The sequence below is a fragment of the Ptychodera flava genome, chromosome 10 (assembly GCF_041260155.1).
Source record: "Ptychodera flava strain L36383 chromosome 10, AS_Pfla_20210202, whole genome shotgun sequence".
Lineage (NCBI taxonomy): Eukaryota > Metazoa > Hemichordata > Enteropneusta > Ptychoderidae > Ptychodera > Ptychodera flava.
Window position 1 is genome coordinate 3240417 of NC_091937.1, and position 24395 is coordinate 3264811.

Here is a 24395-nt window from a genome sequence, read left to right on the forward strand (position 1 = left end):
AAAACCAGAAGAGTTCACTGGCGATTTGCATATTCCTTTACTGTCAGAATTACAGAACAAATATTTGTGAGGGTTATTTGAGTCTCGAAGAGGGCTACCAAGCTTCGAAAAACATGTCCAGTAAATAAAGCCCGGGGAATGGCGTTTCTGGCCCTTATATGGTAATTTAATTGTACTGATTTTAACTATATGTACACGTCCATATGGAGAGTTGCAGTTTCCCAAAGACAAGCAACCATTACTTTGATTGATAAAAAAGAAAAAGATCGTCTGCAGCTGAAAACTTGGGGACCTATTTGTCTTTTAAACTTTTATTATAAAAATTGTTGCCAAGGCCCTTTTAATTCGAATTTCAAAGTTTTATCGGAAATAATTTACCCAAATCAAGCTGGTTAATATGTGAAAGGTCGCTACACCGGTGACGCTGTTGACCGGTCGTCCCCTTCGTCGACCATCAGACCAACTTCATGAACTTTCTGAGCGCAAGGTGAATCGTGGCAGAAATATACAATTACACTTACTTGAACTAATTTCTACACAAACTGGGAAAAGTTTACTTCAATCAGTTGACAAAATATGTCTCCGAAAAAATCTAAGCGTGTCAATAGCCACCTTGGCTATTGCCACGCGCGTGGCAATAGGCAACTTGGCTATTGCCACGCGCGTGGCAATAGACACTCCGATATATATATATATATATATATATATATATATATATATATATATATATATATATATATATATATATATATATATATATGTGTGTGTGTGTGTGTGTGTGTGTGTGTGTGTGTGTCTAGTAAACACAATACGAACACAACCTTTAACACAATAGAACAAAGTTAGACATCCTAGCTTCCAGAATGAAAGAATACGTACAATCTGCCGTTTATATACCACGAAATTTATCCACTGAACCTGACTTGAGGCGATTGATAAAGAAAGTCTGGCAAACTTTCGAAACATAGCGTTAGTGTCGTACGCAGTGTCTCTACTCTGGAGTACGGACTGCACTGACATTCATATTTAGCTGTCGCCGTACCTAAATTGCCATTGTACAGACTGCACTGACATTCATATTCAGCTGTCTCGCCGTACCTATTCTGTTCTGTACACAAGACAGTGAAACAAAAAATACACACCACCATACATTAAACGCAAACAACCAATATGTGAACGATGTGTGGAGTTGCTCTCCCTCTACTACCTATGACTCCACGGGCACCCATGCCAAGTTGCATATTCTCCAAGTGACCGTTCAATGTTTGTTACAAAATGTTTACTCCAGTACTTCCGTGTTATGCTGAAAACAAACTTAAGAGCACAGATCAACCAGAACGATGCAGTTCAAACAGAACGACGCAATTACAAACTGAAGAACGTAGGTCAAAACAGAACGACGCAGCTCAAACAGAACGACGCAATAACAAACTGAAGAGCGCAGGTCAAAACAGAACGACGCAGCTCAAACAGAACGACGCAATTACAAACTGAAGAGCGCAGGTCAAAACAGAACGACGCAGCTCAAACAGAACGACGCAATTACAAACTGAAGAGCGCAGGTCAAACAGAACGACGCAGCTCAAACAGAACGACGCAATTACAAACTGAAGAGCGCAGGTCAAAACAGAACGACGCAGCTCAAACAGAACGACGCAATTACAAACTGAAGAGCGCAGGTCAAAACAGAACGACGCAGCTCAAACAGAACGACGCAATTACAAACTGAAGAGCGCAGGTCGAAACAGAACGACGCAGCTCAAACAGAACGACGCAATTACAAACTGAAGAGCGCAGGTCGAAACAGAACGACGCAGCTCAAACAGAACGACGCAATTACAAACTGAAGAGCGCAGGTCGAAACAGAACGACGCCGCAGCTCAAACAGAACAACGCAATTACAAACTGAAGAGCGCAGGTCAAAACAGAACGACGCAGCTCAAACAGAACGACGCAATTACAAACTGAAGAGGGTCTTTGTCGTGTTCGGCCACGGTAGAACTGAGTCTTTGATGTCTTCTTTTTGTATTGGGTTGGCAGAAAAGAAAGGCTGGTACCTCGTACGTTGGCTATCCAGAGGGCGCTAAACGCTGTGACGTCATAACATGGCCGCAGAGTCTAAGGTCAACACAGATCACAAAGTTGCGTACATGGAAACTGATTGCAAGGTATTAGTATAGCGTATTTTCATAATCATGCAACTCATATCGACTTTTTGCAGATTCATTAATCGTGTTACGTGTCTGTGAACTCAATGCTTCATTTTTGCTACATATAACGAAATGGCGCGCGCAAAGTGCGTTAATATTACCGTGCATGCTATGCAATGCCGTACATGCATTGGGAAATTAGTTGAAAATGGCGGTTCTTTCGTAGAGTGTCATGCCCATAATTGGAGGCAACTTTACGTGAGATATTTCTGTGGAATTTAAAAGTTGTGTTGTGGGAAACTGCCTTTCAAAGAAACCGAGTTCTGTTGTACAATCACGAGTTCAAAACTTTTTAGAAAAATTCAAATATATTAACACACGTGCTAAATCACCAGCGTAAAATTGTACAATCCAAAGTATCCAAGATACGATCTTAAATATGTTATGATTTAGGAAACTGGCCCTGACCTAAGTGGTTGTCATCATCGTGGTTTGGAGTGCTCACTAGGAAATGTGGTCTATCAGAGTAAATAATAGGATTTATACGATTTCTGATGTAAGGTTGTTTCGCTTATGATACATGATGTACTATGAGTGAGTTTATGTCAATTTGCTAGTAATACAACGGATATTTGGTCGGAAATTCCTGTTTTAAATCATCTGAGGTATGGAGATGTCATATACCTCAGGGTGGTGGTAGCAAATTTCCATTAATTTTTATACTGTATAGGTGAGATTCAAAGCAACAAGACCTGACCTATACCGTTAATAGTGTATTTGATCATGATTCTGGCATAGAGCCAAATATTAGCAAAGGTACCAACAACTGTACCAACATACCGGGAATACTAGTATAGCCAAAAGTTCATAAACAGCTTCAAACACCTTTCTTCATTACCTATTGCTAGAAATACAAATGCAAATATTTTTGTGTAATTTCCAGCACATTTTACTAATAGTGCTTGCATTCCAGTTGATGAGTTTATGGTCAGTTTAAAAGTTTTCATTCACTGATTCAGTCTGACAAAATATTTGACCTTGCTTAATTTTCTCCATTGCTTACAGTTCTAAGTAAGAACCCAAGTAGTATCAGGTATAATAAGTTTTTTCTACAAAGTGGGTCTATGGATAAAAACTGTCCATTTAAGTTTGGATTTAAAATTGTAAAAGCAGCATCTACAGTGAAAATGAATCCAACCTTTTGAACTTTGTATTCTTTTCACAAAAATGATTGTTATGCCAGCCATGAGCTACCAGTAGATATCTGTTGTAGTACAACTCATCTGCTGTAACTTTGATAGTTTACTGAGTAGGGCCTTTGTACCAGTAAGTTGTTCTTGTTTTAGCAAGTGTTCATCACCGTCATGTTATATTTGTCCTATTGGTTTTGCAATAGTAGATTGTGATCAGAAATTTTTCAATGTCCTATAGGTTTTCCAATAGTAGATTGTGATTAAAAATGTTTCAATTTCATAAGTGTAGAGTTTGAGTTTCAATGAATATTTCCTGTGTGTAAATTTTTTTGAAAGTTTTCACAAACTTCATGCACTGAAACATGTCATGTTATGGCAGGTCAAATCTGCTGTTTGGTAACAACACATAGTGTAATGACTTGATACCTAGCAACTCAAGTGTCTGAATGGAAATAGATCTTACTGTTCAAAGTTAGACATTGAATGCTCAATCCATTAAAACCAAGCTTTGTGCAATTTTACAATTTTCCTGTATGTAGGACAGTACATGCAGGATACCAATATGACATGATAACTTACAAAGAGTACTCAGCGATTTAGAATTAAATGAGATATATTTGTGAAGGGCTTAGTAAGAGTAAACTTTTGAGAGGGCAGACTGGTAAAAGAGTGTTGAAGTCATTGATTTCAAATTGTGGACCAAGTACAACACATATAAGTGCACATTTATATCTTTGTTTGTCTTTGACCGGCTGGATATGCTCATCAATGATAGCATGAATCATTCTGCAGAGGGACAAATCTTTAAATGATTTCCAAATTACAGACGGGCAATCAAAGTTTTACATCAGAACAGTGGAAAGTCCTATTTTTCTCATGGTTTTTGTTGTGATGATGACACTGAACTTTTCTTGACAATCTCTCTGTCTACAGTGTGACTTCTATCTTACATGCATCTTCAAAACACTATATAGCTGTGACTGAAGTCTGTTTGCGCTCATTTATAAGTTTGCTGAGCATGAGTGCTGATTATCCTAATGTTGCTGAATTGCTTGAGTTAAGTATTGTATTGTGGGTACAAAATTTCTATATTTCAATATACTCTCTCAATAAACTGTCATAAATTGGAAATTGCTTTCAGTTTCAACGCCATAATAAAAGAAGTTATTTGTTGTTTTTGTCGTTTCAGCACACTTCGAAGGGATATTTCTATCAGTTCTTTCAGTTAAAGTGAAAATTGTCTGTAGTTTGACTATATATGACAGCCACTTGTATTTTGAATTGGTGTAATTATTTTTGTGTTGTAAGGTTATGTTGTGTTGAACAGGCAGTACAGCCATCAGGTGGTATCATTGAAGACTTTTATTTGGTAAAACTTCTCCATGAAGTTTTAATGTGCCAGTTTAGTATTACTTGATATGTCTGTCTTTTGAATCTGTGAATACACAATTAGCTTTGATGACAGCAATGAAACTGACTTCACTGATGTAGTATGCTTGTTATATCCAGGTATAATAATCAATTAAGCTGAATGTAAATCACGTCACATTTGAAATGCCATACACAGTGTATAGTATAGTACAAGTGCTTCAAACAATGAGATTACTGAATTGCTATGTACAATTTAATCATTTACACAACTATTTTGCAACCATTCCTATGATGTTGTTGGAACAATCAGTAGTCAGAGAGTTTTCTATTGTTTCAAGTAAAGAGGAACTTTTCAGAAAATAAGTTTGCCAAGTTGTCATATCAATCTTAGAATTATTGGTTATCCTGATTTCTGTCATAAAAATACATGTATTGGAATTCTTAATCAGACTCAGTGGACTATACATGTACTGTGTGCACTTGTCTTATATTCATGTTTCCTTTTCAGATATTTTTTTCTAGATCAGATAAGAATAGTTCAGAATGCTGTGCAGTGATTTGATCCATTTTGATAATTTTATCAAAATGGATCAAATCACTGCATAGCATTCTGAACTATTCTCATCTGATCTGATTAAGAATTCCAATACATGTATTTTTATGACAGAAATTAGGATAACCAATAATTTCTAAGATTGATATGACAACTTGGCAAACTTATTTTCTGAAAAGTTCCTCTTTACCTGAAACAACAGAAAACTCTGAGAAACAACAGAGGGTAAGTTTGTTGTTTCTAAAATGATTGTCTGCATTTAGTTGACTCTGATGGAGACTGAGAAGATGATATAGCAAATCATATGGAACTTGTGGGAAATAGGTTGAATTGCAAATTCATCAAATATTGAATTTACAAGTAATTAACTTTGATTTGACAGTTGTTAACTGCAACTGCTTTGTGGGAAGAGTGTCACTAGTAATATTTTCAGTGTTGCAGGAGTGAGAATAGATTTTATAATCACTTTTAAGGCTGTCAATTCAGTGTTTCAATGTACTGGTCCAACCATCCTTTAAAAAATTATGGAATTTCCGATGTCAGTAATGGCAGGGTTAATTACTTATTGTCCAGTATTCAAAGATATGATAAGTTGAAGGTTTGATGATATCTGCAAAATCAAGTCAGAATACCACCATGATAAAATTTTGAAGAAATTTTAACATTTTTTCTTGTATTTAAATGAATAAATATGAATTGTGAACATTTGATTTCCCAGTTTGGTCAGGGAAAAGCAATATCTGTAAATTTGATAGAATATCCTGCTTTACAAACTGTAAGATACAACATTAGCATACTGTATTTTCTTCCCCTTTAGATGTCTGTTGAAACCTCTGAGAAAACCATTGACATTACTACCATGGATACCAATGACTCAACTCCTGAGGTATGTATCATGTTCTCCTTCAATCCTGCCACAAACTCATGTTTCAGGTGTTATGGTCAAGGCTAATCAGTGAAAACTGTAGGGCTGAACCATGCAAGAGTTGCAGTTGGGTCAATGTATATAGGTTCCCAGTTACAAACAAGGTCATGGCAGGTCATGGCATTGCCTTTATGGATTCTTGAAGTTAATGAAATATTTTTGTCATTTAGTCCATGAATTAAATCTTTTGCTATGAAAGCAGTGGTATGGAAGTAATTCGTCAATGCAAATAGTAGAATGTTAACCTCGGTGTCAACACCTACATTTTGTATCACTTCCCAAATTATATCAGAAATATCTTTCATTTCCCTTTGGTTGACGAAGGATTCATGTACTGGTATGGTAACCAAATGATATTTCATAATATACAAACTTATATTTAGAGCCTAAAAGAGGCACGAAAGTTGTCACATACAGTAAATTAAACCCAGCTATCTCACTTGAAAAAATCAGGCCATGTAATTATGCATCGTAAAGTCCCAAGAGATATGAACAAATCACTAGATCCAGTAATTTGTGAGTCACTATCTGTACCAAAGGCAACATCTGCACATTTTAAGCTGTAGTATTTGAAGCTGCTTTGTAAATGGGATATGTGAGTTATAATGCATTGCAATTCATATTGACTTTTGCCTCACCTGTAAATTTACCTGTCAATATCCTCACAATACCAGCTAAAGTATACCGTGATATAACCAAACTTTGGATTGCTTATCTGACATCAGAACGTTAGAAAATTTGACTAGTTCAGTCTGTGAATGCATGCCGTTCCATATACCACAATACAACAAAAGAGGAAATCGAAACTCTTGCTGTACAACTTTGATCAAAAGTAGCTGTCATTTCAGAGTTGTCGATGAGGTTGTTGGCTTGACAGTTATATGTATGTGTACAGTGGCCACAATCATAATTCCACATACATATTTGTCATATAAGTGTAATTACGATGTGAAGCATGATGCTGTGCAGCAGATGTTATCAGATGCTTTGGTTATTATTGCATGGGTGTGAAATATAGTTATGTTTATATGTACAGAAGTCAGAGGTAATTACAATTGACATCGATACCAACTGTGTAGACACAGTGAACTTCATGTCAACCAAGACACTCAATTTTGGCTGTAAATTAACTGCTTAGTTACTCTAAACTTGTGAAAATGTTCCTAGAATAGCATTTTTTGATTTTGATCCCTACCAGTATCTTCTTGTTCTAAGCTACCTTGTCAATTCAGGTTAGCAAGAGGTGCAGACTTTGTGGTCAAAGATGATAATGTTAAAAACCTGAATAGGGAATCCCAAGTCCACTAGTACATGGATGTACCAGGTTATGCTTTGTCACAAGTGTTACTCTTTCCTTGCTTTCCTTCAGTCAGCTACAAAACCAGTCATCGATCCAAGGAAAATATCAGAGATTTATGTTGACATTGAGAAAAGATTGGTAACATGTTGTAATTTTCTATGCATTGTACAGTTTGAGGAAATAACAGCATGAAGGTATAATCTAACATTGTTTGAATTAAATTAATCATTGCAAAGTCTGCATCTTGATTTTGAAAAGTTGTTCACATAGATGTGTTTCGGCTTGATGATGTCTTGATTAGATCCAAGGATGTGTTATGTACTACCATTAAATGCATCTGAAGTTGTGTTTCTATAGAGAAAATAACATGATTTGACAAGTTGAAATTAACATGGATGAGGTGTGTAGACAGTAAGTAATATTAGAGTTGCTGCAGTTTATCTCTGTTGGCAGATAATTGATTGATGTCTTTGCAAATCAAAAGCTGAGTTTTTGTATTGTCATGGTATTAAATTGTCATCACTATTCTGACCATTCTGACCCCTGTGTATGTGTATATGAAAGCTAGTGATAAATATAAATTTAATACTTGCAAAGAATACCATTTTGTTTCCTGGAATACTCTGAAATGAACAATTCATCATTGATTCAACTTCTCCAAGTGAAAACAAATCAAACAATGCCATCAAAGAGAGTCACTGTATGTAATGATGTTCCTATGCCATAAGATAGGAATACAGTGATGTTCAAAATTATTTCTACATTAACATCAGCAATCTTTTATCCTTAGCACTGTGTCTTTGCATGCATACACTCTTGCTTTTAGACCTTTTTCAGATCTTGCATTTTGTACATTTTTATGTACTGTATTTTTGTCCATATACATCATCAAACAACAGTATACATTGACAGCTAACCATATTACAATGATTATGTGTTTCCGCTGCCCGCTCGCCAAATCGCAAATGCGAGAAAAAAGTAGCGTTTGGCGAGAAGATTTTGGCAAAAGTTAGCCAAACTTGCGAATCGAAAATTGCACTATGACGTCATCACTTTGTCTGTCCGCGCGCACATGGATGTCCTGCATTCAACTTGAGACGTCATGATTTATCTCTCTACATCCTGCATCCCGACCTTATGCGTAAGGAGATCCTATTTGTAACACATACATTATGAATAAATTGTAACGAAATAACTCACAAATCAATAGTACCGCATGTATATCATGACCAGTTGACTAAAATGTTGCGAAGTTTGGGTTTGACTACGCGCAATATGTGATAACTCCGTGCAGTGACAGCCATGTCATCGTCAACACTGAAGGATCGTAGTGACTGTGAAACTAAGCAAAAACGGCAAACTTTCCTTTTTGACTTTGGCTGCTCCACCAATATGGGGGAACCACCCTACAACACACATTCTACGTGCAAGTAAAGCTATGAAATGGAAAGAAAGATTATGATCAATGTAGGAAAGTCGACCGTGAATTTGGAAAGGAAGGTAGCGGCATGCATACGCATGCGCATTTTTTAGAACGTAGAGCGAGTAAAGGCACACTTGAATAGCGAAAATGTTCCTGGTGTATTGCTGCCAACAAGAAAATACCTTTACTGGCATTAGAAACTTGTGTGAATTGGCTTCCTTAAATATAAATTCGCGGCAATTTTCAGTGTATCACGGACCGTGGTGTATTGTGACGTGACATCGTATATACAGACTTTCAGAGAAGGCGCTCGCTCGTCCGTTGAGTCGGCCAGTTCCGCATTCACATCGTGCAAATACGCTAAGTCTTGTCGCGATATTTGAGCATTTAACTTGACCGTCAGTGAAACAAAAAGGTGTTTCTCCATATCAAAATGGTATATATTTGATATTTTACGGTTCTGTTTACATAATAGACGTGAACATTTGGATTTATGATCCGTGATTTCCGCGATCCATGGCATGATTCAAGTGGCTGTGAATACACACTTACGTCTTTGATGATGACCCCTGACCCAAGCGCCATTGATACGCTGTGCGCTGTCCGAGCTTCGCTTGCTAAACTTCAAGCGTAAAGCAAATGTATTGGAAGTCTAAAAAAATGCACATATTCTCAAGTCTGAGAGTATTTTACTTTCGAACTGCTACGATAATGGATATCTGATTCGTTTGAAAAAAACTAGTATGCTGAACCAGGTTTGGTGCCGATGTCTGTAGCGATATGTACAGTATCGCACGATAGCGATTTCAGGTTTGTTACTGAATCGAATATACAGGTGCAGCCAACGGAGCTATTCATCGGAAAAGCTATTCCAGGAGCAATTTTTGAGGGCAGGGGAAATTTTAATTTTGCTCGGGCAGGGGACATGTTTTAGGTGGCAGGGGAGCAAATTTTAGCTTTTTTGTAGGGCAGGGCGGATATCGGTTGATTGTCCTGGGGACAGGGCTTGGCGAAAAACTTTTTGAGGGGAATTGTTTCGAGGGCAGGGGAAATTGGCAAGTTTTTTTGCCACAGGGCACGGGAGCTTCAAAAATTCACAGTGGGGAGGGGAAACAGGCAAAAATAAGTGGGGAATGGGTAAAAATGAAGTTTGAGTTCGGGAGGGTAAGTTGAAAAATTTTCTGTGGGAGGGCAAATTATGAACAGCTAATTAATTACCCTCTGGACTTAAAATTAATCAGTTCACATTACTTGTCATGCACAATATATCTCATCATAGTAAGGACCCATTTAAAAGTGCATTGTTCGTTGGCTGCACCTAAATATAGTTGCATACGCCTAACTTTGGACAAGTGTCGCTTGAAATTCGGACAAATTTTATTTTGTATGCGTGGTGATGTTGGCACCTTGTAATCTGAACCATAAATTGGTGTTACTTTTAGTATCCATACTAGCACTAACAGGGTTTATTTCCGTCATTCTTACGGAAAATGCAGACCAAATATTTATTTTTGCATATTAATGAGAAAGAAAATGACGTCATTTGTGATCAGTGGTATCGGCTTGGCTAATTGAATATCTCGTTTGGCGAATAATTTTTTAGGGCTTCTAGCCAAATTTGCTACAAGATTTTGGAACCCAGGGGAAACACTGGTATAACCAAAACAAAAGTAGATCCAGTCATCGTCTGCATCACTGTGAGATGTGTATGTCGTTTCTATTCTTCTTTGATGTGTGTACCAAATCACTATCTTCACTGTATTATTTATTCCTAAATAAGCAACCGATATACAACTTAAATAAAGGAAAACTGCATTCTGCTGTCAGTTAAAGCCGCACTTTTCAATCCCAGGTTCTCACATTAGTGGAGTTCTCCTCCCAGTCAAACACTTGGCCAGTACGATGTTTGATTTCTATAACATTAATTACACAAACTGATCTCAACCTTTTGTCACCTTTTGCTAATCCTGCAAACAGAGTTTATACAAGCGTTTGATTGACAGTCGGTTCAAATTGCCAACGGTCATTGATTCCCCACCACAAACGCTCGAATTTCCTAAAAAATTGTCTTCCAGTCGCGTTAGACTTTGAATATAACCACAGAGTTCGATCGGCAGCAACTTTGCGCTGACTGCTTGGCAGTCTGTCTGCGTTTTTGCGGCCGGGGAAAACTAAAAAGTGGCATTTTCTGGAGCGTGTGCCCATGTGTTGCCTGTTTGGTGTCCACTAACACAATGAACGCCGCCATAGTTTCGCGTCCTTTTAAAGGGAGGCTCCGCCTTTAAAAATAAGTTACATTTATCTCTCTCATGCCCAAAGTAGTTGGCTTGGAGGGAAATCGCATTGATTTTGCCAAATGTCCCAGACTAGAAACACATTTCTATTTTTTGAGATCTACAATAGGTGTATTTATGCATGTGAATCAGTGTGCAGGAAATAAATCTATTCAAATTCAACGTGGCATCAGAGATAACTCACATGGTCTTAGTCTAAGAATGGAATGTGTGGAGATTCTGCCAATACCTCTGTAATTACACTAATCGTAGAAAACATTGCAGTGTATCTTTTCACTGTATATACCTGACAGTACTGATATGTAGTGTGCTTGAGATTTGTTATACCTGACAATGTATACTAGAAAATCACACAGCTGACATCAAACATTGTAGATGCGTAACTTTTCTTATGTCTTTACTCTCTCAATGATTTTCTAAACACCATTCCTTCCATCCACTACACTGTCTAGCAAATTGCATCTGAAGAAATGACAAGAGACATTAACAAAGTTTCAGATATCTTGCTGGAATTTCAAAAAGAACTCTCTATGGTAACTTGTGTGCTGTTGTCAATTATTGGGAAACTGCACTGCACCTTCTTTTGCATGCTTTCACTGTGAACTGCTTTCACTGTCATTGTGGACTGCTTTCACTGTCATTGTGGACTGCTTTCACTGTCATTGTGGACTGCTTTCACTGTCATTGTGGACTGCTTTCACTGTCATTATAGACTGCTTTCACTGTCATTGTGGACTGCTTTCACCATCATTGTGGACTGCTTTCACCGTCATTGTGGACTGCTTTCACTGTCATTGTGGACTGCTTTCCACTGTCCATTGTGGACTGCTTTCACTGTCACTGTGAACTGCTTTCATGCTTTCACTGTGAACTGCTTTCACTGTCATTGTGGACTGCTTTCACTGTCATTGTGGACTGCTTTCACTGTCATTGTGGACTGCTTTCACTGTCATTGTGGACTGCTTTCACTGTCATTGTGGACTGCTTTCACTGTCATTGTGGACTGCTTTCACTGTCATTGTGGACTGCTTTCACTGTCATTATAGACTGCTTTCACTGTCATTGTGGACTGCTTTCACTGTCACTATTACTGTGTTGACCACATCCCTGTGTACAATCTATGAACACCAATCTGAGAAGTAGGTTTACAGTAATCACCATCATATAGCTTGTGATGTTGTAAAGTGATTTTCAATTCCAGATCTTTCCCTTTGAGTTTCACACCCCGATTTTGTGTATTGCACATACAAAACCATCAACACAATGTTCCTAAAGTAATGGATATGTTTCTCCTGAGAAAAGCATCTTTTAAGTTTGACCCAGGTTTTTCATTTCTCTGGATGCCTCCCCAAAACGATAAATCCTAATTTATACCTGTCAACTTCATATATCCGCTATCACCAGTAAATTACTTCTCGTTACATTAATTTTCTTTGCTAGAAAGGAAAATTTCAATAAAAAAGCTTGTCAATAATGGTTTAAAATCAATGCTTTGATGTTCCTTACTACCAGTTACAATGTTTATTTTATATAAGAGTTGACCCCAGTGATTTCCCTGCAAATTATCATTGAGTATTAACATTACATACAATCTCACTAACTTCCTTGTGTGGTTGTTATGTGCATGTACACAACAGGTATGTCAGATTGTCGTTGTACCTAAACCTAACATTTAAATCCAGAAATGAAATCTTTTTTCCCCCTGAATTCTGTCATTGCAATGATCCAGGTAGAATATTTTCTTTCAGATAGCTTCCTTCAAAGCCTCCTTGCAAACTGCTTGCAGATTATCTTCATGTTTTGTGTTTTATGGCTTTAAATTGTTTCGTTTTGTATGTATACTGTGTGCATTTTCTGTTATTGTAGCCAGTTGAATCCAGAATGCTAGTTGAAGAACCTGTCGAAATCTCTGAAATAATAATGGATATGAACAAAGACATGGTGAATTTTATTTATTACATTGAAGATTTATAAATCTAATGTACACATTCTGTCCTGACAAACATCAGTAAAAATAAGTTTTTAATGCTGTAAGTCATACATAATCCTTTATATACCTACACACATAGATGTTATGGCTGGAAAACTGATGTTTTTGGATAGTCTGTGTGCATTTTACCGCTATGCGAGAGTTAGATCTAGGAATCTGACTGATTTATGTTCTGTATCCAAATGCTTCTTCTAACACCAACTAAACAATCATGTCGGGACAACAGCTGGAACTTTTGACAATATTGTCAATGTTTTTGTTCAAGAACAAAAGTACAATTTCTTATTCATCTTGTTAAAATATGTTTAAGTACAAAGTGTTAACTTTATATGGAAAACACAATTTTGTATAATTTTGTTGACAAAGGAATTCCAATCTGTACTAAAATTCAGTTGTTGACAATATCATTAGACATGAAATACATACAGAGTGTGTTGAAAAGTTGAACAATAAGCATTTGATATGATTTCGAGTGTAAAACAAAAATTGTTATTTTAAAAATGAAAGAAAAAACTTGTAGCTAATGAAACTTTCACAAGTCTACCACTGCATGTGACTACACAACATTGAACACGGAGATGCCTAGAATTCTGGCTGTATAAGTTACTGCATGATGTAGCAACTGAAACAACTCAATATGACTGTAATGGCGATCCATTTGCTTTGCTGATCTTGATTCCATACATGTACAAGTTTACTGTACTGGGTGTACTGTACTGTATTTGATGAACAATTGATGTCTTTCAATGGTCAAATTTAGTAGCTTCTCACATGCATGGATGAAGATCATTTACTACAACTGCTCAAGGCTTGAATATGATATAAATATTAGGGGAAAGGCAATGTTCATACATGTACCAGTGCTTGTGCAAATAGTAAATATAATTGTATTGAATGCATGCAGATGGTAATGATCTGAAGTAAATTGAGACTTACTTGTAGCTCATAGGAATCACAGTTGTAACAAAATTAAATATTACAGTTAATCAAACTGCATGTAATATACATTGGCGTGTGTATTTGTATGATATCCAGCTATTTGGATCAGCAAGCTGTAATGTAATCCTAAGTCTGACTCTAATGGTTCAAATCTACCGGTAGTGGTATGATACTGATCTTTTGATTCCATCATTGATCTGAGGTATTGTCTTTTTTCTTATAGTCTGGTAACACTCATGTAACCTCTGAAATAGAGGTCAATATGTCTCCTATTACGACTGAGGTCAGTGCTGTCATTCTTTGCATTGCCATAAACTAACAGCACTGTTCAGTAGATTGGCTGTGAGTGAGAGTGATTGCTTTATAATCACACAACAATCTGTGAATACAGAGGGGAGACATGACAGTAGCATAGTCACATTTTGTCACCTCATTATCAGACTCAGAGTGTACATTTTATTACTTGGTCAGACCATAGACCCTCGAGAAACACAGCTGATACGCTATGATAAGCAAAACTGAAATACCTGATATATCCCAACAGAAATACTAGTTTCAGTCATAAGAATGTAACTTCTGAACACCATGCATTGAAACAAATGTATCAATGCAGTTATATAGATATCAATGCTATACAAGAATGTAATGAAATCAGTGAAGCAAATTACATGTAAAGTAATTGATGACCCATGTTATGGATGTATATTACTGAACTGCTTCGTAGATCATGTGTCTTGGTCAGTAAAATGCAAACCATGTTTGCATTCAGCTAACATAAATGAATTGTCATTGAAAGCTAAGATGAATGCATTGTCATTGAAAACACAAATCACAATGTAATTCATAAGGGTCTCACTCTTGGAATACATGGTAAAATTTTATATTGTTCTCAATAGACTCATTGGTCTGGCTCATTGGCTAGCACTGATGCTGGTTACTATCAAAGCACATCTGTTTATTTCAATCTGTAATTTTCCATAATTATGCTAATTCACAGCAATCAGTTTCCACAAGTCAAATGATAGCAATGTCTGCAGAGAGAGTAACCAGCACAGCATCTGAAATGGTAAAATGTTTCTGTGATTTCCATTCTAATTTGGACTGTTGACAGCTACTTCTGCCATTATTCCCAGTCAATGCAGCTTTAACGTTTGAAGGGTCCTTGGGCACTCACCCTTGAGCCTTCAGCTCTCAGTTGTAGGAAAAACATATTCCACAACACTTGCAACAGTGGCTTTAATGTTTTTAGGGAAAGAAGGCATGAAGGGACTGTCGACACCCTAATTCTACCTGTCAACCAAATCTACTGTAACAGTGAATGCCTGTAATTGGATTTATGTGTACTAACAATAACAGGAGATGCTCTGTTCATGAATGATTTGTGATTTATTTTAAACAACACTGCAGTATGGTTTGTCCATTTTGCAGATTTTTGTTCACTTTGATGAACCTCTCACTGTGTTTGAACAAGAGTATTTGTTGTGAAGCAGTATTTAAACTGCAGAAAATATGCAAAGTCATTCTAGATTATACATAACAAATTTCTTGTGAAATATTGAACAAACAACCATGTATTTGAACAGTCACCAGGTATTACCTAAGTTAGAACAATTTCATGAAAATTTGAGGACTTCTGTATATTATATGGTAGTAACAGAGTCGTTTTGAGGGCATTGTAGAACCGCTTTGTTCAGAATTTCCATCAACAATACTGTGAAACAAGATTGGATGCAAATTCATATTACCACCATCTTGCATAGTCTAAATCTCTAATGACTATATTGCAAAGTTTTCTGTTTGAAAGTTTTCATTGACTGCTGAACAGATTTCATTTAAATGCTGCTATAAACTTATGCATGGCATGTCTTGACAGATAGTGTGATATCAAAGTATAGCCTTATTCAGCCCTGACTTGGCTCATTTGGCATATTGCCTTCTGCATGTCATTGTAAGGATAAGATTGTATGAGGCATAATCTGATATTGTTTTCTTTTTCTTCATGCAAAAAAATGAATGAGTTAGGTTTGTGAAAAAGCTTCCTACTTTGCTGGCCATCACATTACGCAGTATAAGTCCAGTCAAACGGTAAAAATATCTGCATGATGGTGTTCTTTTGCTAATTATGGCTCATTATCAACCATTATCTTGCTATATTTTGATGCTCTGCTGAAATACACATGCTTTTATCCCAATGTTCCAACCAATCACCAGAATGTTGATAACTTAATGATAAGTTGGACACCGTATAGATGTACAACGTTTTTGGCAAGGCATTTATGAAGTACATGTAGCATATTGCATGATTATGTAAGATTTATTTGGTTGAGAATAATGATACATTCCTGATTCTGCAGTGATTTATCCTCTGTAGAAATCTCAACATGATAGATACATGTACCAAACTGTACCACAGTATAGACACATTCACTGGCCATGAGAGTAACACCATACATTTGTATTGCCAAAGGGCCTGAGAGTCACCCCAAACTGTCTGTTTCAGAAGACTCTTACCCTACAAGAACAGACTGTTTTATACTTCTCGCAGGCCTTAGCGAAAACAAATGTATGCAGTTACCCTAATATGACTAGTGGATACGTCTTATAACACACCTGTTCCAATTTTCTCACTGAAAAATGGAAAAAATATCTACACCATGACGTGTCTTGGTGAGGGCAACCGCCCATCTTCAGTTAGGTTTCCCAGAATATGTTCATACCTTGATTGGGCTTTCAAACTTATATGGGTAACAGTTGTTGGAACTGTTAACAAGTTAATTAACGGTTACATCAGTGCTGAAAGTGACACATACCTCATGACCAGATATTGACAAATCATGACAGAGTCTTTTGATTATGTGTGTCACAGTACCAATAGTTTAAGGATGTACAGTGTAATATTATCTCGGATTTCACTGTTTGCAGTATTGCATTTAACCATGAAAGTGTTTTACCTGCCGAAAGTCTCTCAACTTTCTGTCACCTTACATGCAGTAGCTATCCTTCCACTTGTCAGGTATCAATGGAAGTCAATTCCAGTGTCACTCATGGATGTATGGATAACTTTCCCAAAGCAGGAACAGGTCCTATCATAACTGAACTCATTGAATCTGATGGCAATGATGGTCACAGTCATGGTGGTGGTGATGATGAAACCATCACTGACAAGGTTTATATACCGGTACATGTATATGAATTGGCTTTGAAAATGAATAAAGAAGTCCAGACTGTGTATGCAGAATGAAATGCATGTGCATGTAAATGACATTATGCCTATGTATAATCAGCCGTTCACATGAAAAGAACTAAAGTATGTTGACAGTCCATAATCATCCAGATAGTAATAGAGAGAAAAACTGAAACACTTGCAGTGAAGATGCTTCCCATTGATTACAAAAATGTTGAGTGGATTAGTTCTGTTTATGTCCTAAAGGTAGTATACACCTCAAAATTGAAAGACCTAAACTTTTCTGCAAACTTTTCCCAAGGAAACTTTCAACAATTCTCTTTCAAAATAAAAAAAAACCAAATCGGGGATCACCATGCAAATGTATGTATTGTGGAACCAATTTACTGATATTTGAAATACAAAATGTCCTCCATGTCTGTATTAACTCACTGGGGGAAATGAAATTTTTGATTTTCACAAAAATAAGATAGTGAAAACTTTACTTACTCCGAGACCAGAAAAAGACATGCAAAATTTAGAGTCTGAATATCTGACCAAGAGACACTTTCTATCCTAACAAGGACATGCAGGGATTCTGGTGTATGTATTTGTTGAACAAAGACTAAATGATAATAAATTATGAAATTCATAATATAACATACTCTGTTGTATTAATGAACTAATAGATTCAGTACTTTGGACAACAGTTGTCTCTAACCAGGTGATTTTATTAGCCACTGATTCCTGAACTATTATCAAATGTGTACTCAATGATTCAAGGAGATTCATTTCAAGCTCTGAGGCTGAACTATGCTTTGCAAATGGTTCTTCTGATGTTATATAGTTTCCAAATCAGTTGAAAATATCCCGGTAAACTTTCTTGTTACAAGAAGTAGTACAGTGTTGAAGGACTACTAATACTATTAGTGTGTCAGCAATCAGTGAGTACCTTAGCATGAAATGTTATCACATATCTGTAGAAAGTTTTCACTCACCATAGTATCATACTTGCCATGCGTGCAAACATTTGATATGTTACTAATACACCTGCATGTGTCTTACTCCAAGCACATTGATAGTCTGACTGTATAATGTTCATTTATCCTGGTTAGTGTTTCAAGCATTTTGATGCAGAATAGTCATAGTCACACTAATTGTAGTTATCTTTGAAATGTTTTATGCAATTGAGCATAAAAACGATAGTTGTGTACATGCTCTTTGTGAATGAAGATAAGATTATGGGGTTTTCTACATTGTCACAACAGACATTACTTTGTGTAGAATTTAATATGATATTTAAACCAAAATGCATGTGGTCTAAATAAATATATGTCAAATCATTAAATTTGAACAATTCATTTTCCCCGAGTTGCTTATCGTTATAATTTATTATTTTCAGAAAACAGTAGAAGAAACAAGTAGCAGCAATGATGCTGAGTCCAGCGTCGGTGAGGTTGTTGAGAAAGCTGTAGATGAACAATCCAATGGAAATGATGGCAGTGTCACTGAAGACAAAAACGTGACAGAAGATAGCTCAGTGTCAAAGCCACAGGTATTTACATACACTTATGAACTGTCCAGTGATTTAACCGGGATGGTCGATGACACCTCTTTTTCAACAAATTAACCTTGTTTAATGTGTTCTGTGTAATATTTATTCCACACATATCCCAATTTTACAGCTATATGACAATTTTACCAAATTCAATAATTCATGTTCATATTTCATGTCAGAAAACATTTGTAGTTTACAAAGCGGATAGAGGAAAATAGTAGCCAAGGTTTACTGTTTGTATGTGTTTTGTTGATGCATTTATCAAGTCAAGGCATGTCCTTATTCCTATTGCAGGAATCTGACGTGATGACCGCTGTCTCTAAGGTTGGTACAAACACTGAGAAAAGTGTACCAGTGGCCAAACAAGTGGCAGAACCAGCAACTGAACCAGCAACTGAACCAGAACAAGAGAATGAAGTTGACAATATTGATGCCAATGGTGTTCAAGAACCAGACAGTCAAACAACTAAACAAAAGAAAAAGAAAAGTAAGCTGTTACCATGGTATTTCTCCCAGTAAAATAAATGACTGTAGGAATATGAAATGTGTGAAGCTGAACTCTTGTCAAATATATTCAGTCTTTGATATGACTTACCATTGTTCTAAATGTACTCCAAGCTGATTGCTGTGGTATAAATAATATGCCAGCATTGAAATGAATTATGGTTCATGATACTTTGTGTCTTGCCTGTGTAAGTTTACCATCAATGTAAATGTGATAAATCATTTTCCAACCAACAAAGGGTGATCATTAACTTATGATAAAACACCACAAATAACCAGAGAGAGACTCACAGATTACTGACAAATAATTGCAAGCACCTCTGCATCTTTAGTTGTCATTCTGCTTTGTTGCTGCTGATTTTGGCAGCTCAATATCATTCCATCTTTCTTCAAGACATTGAAGTGCCATATTTTGTGTTGCACACAGGCAAGGAATTGGAACACATCAGTAGAACAATGATGCAAGCAATGAGTGGACTGGACTCTCCTGACGAGAAAATCAATGCTGTCTGTAAAAAGTACGCTGAGCTGGTAAGAACTGATTATGTAGATACACTGGTAACGGGCCATAGCTGTAACTTTTCATGATCTTTTCACTTTTCTTGTGTTTTAGAATTCAATCACAGCTCTTGTTCTTCCTCCAAAGTATGTTGAAACACCAACTATTTAGCTTGTGAACACAGCATCTATACATGCAAAGTGTGCTGTTATTGTTTACATTTGAACACTAGTCCTGACAACAAAAACATGCAGTCTTGACATCTACAGACTGAGTTGACAAGCTATGTATCTCAGCATGTTTTGGGAATAGAACAAGAAACTACAGTTGACACACAAAACAAAAATAGAGAAAAAATCATCAAAAGTAACAGCTACTTGTCCTTTGAATCCAATGATGAAGGTAGATGTGTGACTTATCAGGGAGAAAGGTCAGAGGGCGACCATTTAAACTTGGAAAAAGAAGAACAAAATCATCAGTAAACTCTGTGAGATTTTTCAGAACAAATAGGCATTAAAAGAAAGGTTAGATGCAGAATTACAGGTAAAGAAAGATATCTCTTGATGTAGAATCATCACTTTGTTTTGTACTTATTCTCAGATTTTGAACTATTACATCCAAATAATTAGATAAAAAAGTTTATTTTGTTGAAAATATTCCTTTTACAGGGGAGACATGCTCATGAATGGATGTAACACAGAGATGTTTACATGGCGGTTTATAGTGTATAATTTTCATTGATAAAGAATGTCTCTGTAAAAATCCTGTGCAAACATTGAAACTTCAATACTACTAAAAGTAAAAAAAAATTTGGGGAGATTTATCAAATGTTGAAAAGAAATTTTAGTCGTGTAATTTATTTCGTGTGTTATTCCAGACTGCTGAACATCGCTTGTTGACCAACAAGTTCAAAGTTCAACAGAAGCAATTCCATCAGCTTCAAAGAGAGAAAGATCACCTGCAGACTGAACATAGCAAAGCTGTACTTGCAAAGAGTAAGTTAGAAAGTCTATGTCGGGAATTGCAGAGACATAACAAAGTAGTCAAGGTGAGTTTGTACATTCCTTGAAGGTTTTTTTAAATTTTAAAATTCATGTTATTAGAATTTTAAACGAGTTTTCCTCATCTGGCAGCCAAATTGAAGTCAGAGTAGCAGATTTAATACCATACCCTTTTTTAAAAATCTCAACAGTGAGTTGCAAATGCATTTTTATATGCATTTCATTGAGTTAAACAGGAACTTCCCCTATAAAAGCTGGGTTATCCTAAATCTATGCAAATGTAAAACAGCGACGTTACTGATCGGACGAGCCATGTGTGGTCCCAGAATCCAATAATTTTGCCATGTTTCAGGCATTCATTGTCATTGAATCTTACATATGATGTCTGTGAATATATAGCGACTAAACTTGAGTCGAAAATAAACTGAAAAAATGTTCTGTTTTTTGTCGGAGAACGCATGTTTCAAAATGTGTTCCCTGTACGACCATTTGACCCCTCTTTGCATATGTCACGAAAGTGCCCATCATGATTATTCAAATTCATCATACGGTCAAAGCGATGCTATGAGAATTCAAAAACTCCCACCCAGTGTATGCAAATGGCTGCGTCATCAGTAATCCCCCTATTGTGTGCCCATGGTCCTGTAACTTCCTGTTTAAGCATTTCTTCCCTTATGAATTCAATCATGTTATCTTAATCTCAACAATGTTATTGCAGAAAGGTTTCATGAAACGCCAGTGATTGTGTAATTTAAAGTATGATATTGTTGCATTAGTGATAAATATTGTGATAAATGACACTAAAGTTTTGTAGTATTTGAGTCTGATTTTCGATATGTGTTTCTGTTTGAACGGACAGATTTATTGATAAGCGTCTGTCTGAAGTGCCATACTTTTTGCATATAACTGTCTAAACTTTAAGGACAAAAATCTAAAGAGATGTGTTTGATCGTTTGTACAGGATGAGAGTATCCAGAGAGCCAAAGATGAGGAAGAGAAGAGAAAAGAACTCTGTGCAAAGTTCCAGGTCAGTAGACTGTTGGTGTGAGTAAAGGACTTTTACAGACATGCCAACAATTAATGAAATGGATATTTCAATGGTAACAATGATGCACAAAATATCTCATGATTTGACAATTTTAAATCTGGTTCACAGTTTCCTACAGGTCAAAATTTCCATGTCAGAAACCAGTCACTGGTTTGCTTTGAATTTGATATGCATGTTCTTACTGTTGTTGTATATATGCATCTATCAAATCACAACAAAATGACTGATATTGAATTTTAAGAAATAAGGAAATGATGTTCTGTAGAATATTTGTATCATTCTTTATTTGAAATCTTCTTGTCAGAAATCTCGGACTTATGCCTTTCAGATTTGATATGCAGGTTTCATGGGATGTTTTCATGTTGTTCATTCCAAATTATGACAAAGCTACAAATGCATGCAGCATGACTTTAACCCAGAGGACCTTTCAAAGCTTACCTGCGTATGGAACTCAGATTATGTTGTAAACACTGACCAGTACTAGAGTGAATGTGTTTGATATATATCGAATTCACATTAAAATCATAGGTTGTGACCAGAAAATGGGAGCCAATTGTCATTGACTCTTTATTCCTTGTGTCCATTATGTGCTCTAGGTCCCCATGCTATTCACATGACATTGGATCACTGAGAACACTCACAAAATTCCATGTGTCTGAAAATGTTGTAGAATAAATTGTTGTTGAAGTGGCTTTGTCACGGAAGTGTATGCTGACAGCCTTTTGATGGTTGGTTTTAATTCTGAAATCTTTCTTTCGATTTCCATGTGCAGCAAACTATCAATGATATCACCAATCAAATGCAGGATAACCACGCTAAGAATATCAAACTGAAAGAAGAAAATGTAGAACTGGCTTCAAAATTAAAAAGTTTGGTAGAACAGTATGAACGTCGAGAAGAGGTAAACATCCATGCTAATGATCCTTACATATTGATATGGCCTGATTCCATTGATTTCACAAGTATTCCAGATATGCACCCTGTACTATCACAAATATTGTCAGTACATCATGTGTATAGAAATTACTTTGTCTTCATATTGTAGTTGATGTTCCTATCTAGTGGTTTTATGTTTGCACCCATCATAGTGAGCATATCTTTGGAAGGGAAACCTGAAGCTATATCGTAAATTGACTTGTAAAATTGTATTGAACATGTCACTTTTGTAACTTTTTTCCTCACAGGATAGATGTGAGTACAAAGATTTTCGTATGACCAGATTTTGCAATGTATCAGTTGTTGGATGCCAGATATATTTAGACTTTGATAGTTTTGTTCTGAGGTACAGAAATAAACAATTTTCAACTTCAAAGTATACAGTGATGTCTTTTTTTCCACCTTCAGCACATAGAGAAGATGTTTAAGCACAAGGAGCTTGAACTACAGCTCAGTGATGCCAAATTACAAGAGAGTGGTTTGAATTTAGCTCAGGAAAAAGAAAGAAACTTACGTGAAAAAACAGTCGTAAGTATTACCTTTGCTGAAATATGATACATTTGTTGCTTTCTATTCTATTTCTATTCGTTTTGAAGATTTCTACTTTGAAACAGTTTCAAATTATTCATTATACAGTGTATGAGGCAGATAAGGCTTGTGTGTTTGTGATCACAAAGGTCCTCATAATTATAGGTTGTTTTATAGACATTTCAAAATGTATACAATGTACGCCTCTATAAAATAGAAAGAAACTCAAATAGACCTCAGAATTGTGACCAGAATAAATGTAGTGATCCCTAGGCTGTGCATGATGGTGCAGATCAAAGTTGTGGTATTTCTGTATTTTCTCGTAGTCTGGTATTTTCTTGTAGTCTGTAGGACTAGACAATGAAGTGACAGCAGCACAGGACAGGCAATTGTTTATTCAAAAATTCCAGACAAATGATGAGTAACAGTAACACGGAAACCTCAAGGACTATAAACTCTCCATTACTTTACCGTTGAAGTTTTTACCCTCGATGATAAGAGTAATTTGATCATAAGCCACCAAAGCATGAAAGACTATCTTTGTATGCTCGACCGGCAGTACCAGTCAAACTGTTTTTCCAGCTGTCCATTTATTGTTTTGCTCTGTGTGTTTTATGCTAGTTGCTGCACAAGTAGGTTTGATACAGCTTTATCTTTTGATTTTCATTTGTTTCAATCATGTACCCTCTCGGTCTATCCAAACCTTTAAAACTTGTACAACTTCCTTTCCAGAGACAATTTTTGGTCTACACTGCACCATATTGGTGCAGCTTGTATGTGACTTTTATACAGATTGTGAACTGATAGATTTGAACAGTCAATGAGGTGACAAGAATATTGCATGAAAGTGCCTCATTCCTGTATGTCAGTGTTTACAAGTAAACAACAGAGATTTTTCTGCACCTTGTGTCACAGATTTTAACAGAAGCAGCAGATTACCAGAGAAAGTGTGAGGCACTACAAGCTCAAGAGGTTCAGCTCAAAGGCCAGGTAATCCATCACTTGTTTATTTATTTCATT

General features: G+C 36.3%; 1 protein-coding gene across 7 annotated transcripts in view; it reads left to right on the forward strand.

Annotated features, from left to right (window-relative positions):
• The first annotated feature begins 2043 nt into the window (after positions 1 to 2043).
• The window catches only part of LOC139141766 (alpha-taxilin-like), a 30086-nt gene continuing 7734 nt past the window's right edge, over positions 2044 to 24395 (forward strand). The window contains exons 1-17 of one of the 7 annotated variants that reach the window (XM_070711411.1): positions 2044 to 2168; positions 6085 to 6153; positions 7562 to 7630; positions 11662 to 11742; positions 13076 to 13150; positions 14362 to 14421; positions 15136 to 15204; positions 16161 to 16223; positions 17152 to 17316; positions 18704 to 18856; positions 19154 to 19346; positions 19791 to 19894; positions 20740 to 20910; positions 21825 to 21890; positions 22684 to 22812; positions 23256 to 23375; positions 24291 to 24365. In XM_070711411.1, the coding sequence (XP_070567512.1) occupies positions 2106 to 2168; positions 6085 to 6153; positions 7562 to 7630; positions 11662 to 11742; positions 13076 to 13150; positions 14362 to 14421; positions 15136 to 15204; positions 16161 to 16223; positions 17152 to 17316; positions 18704 to 18856; positions 19154 to 19346; positions 19791 to 19894; positions 20740 to 20910; positions 21825 to 21890; positions 22684 to 22812; positions 23256 to 23375; positions 24291 to 24365 (1725 nt within the window). In that variant the 5' untranslated portion in view covers positions 2044 to 2105. The remainder of the gene's footprint in view (positions 2169 to 6084; positions 6154 to 7561; positions 7631 to 11661; positions 11743 to 13075; positions 13151 to 14361; positions 14422 to 15135; positions 15205 to 16160; positions 16224 to 17151; positions 17317 to 18703; positions 18857 to 19153; positions 19347 to 19790; positions 19895 to 20739; positions 20911 to 21824; positions 21891 to 22683; positions 22813 to 23255; positions 23376 to 24290; positions 24366 to 24395) is intronic. The other 6 variants (XM_070711412.1, XM_070711413.1, XM_070711414.1 and 3 more) reach the window with 6 other exon arrangements.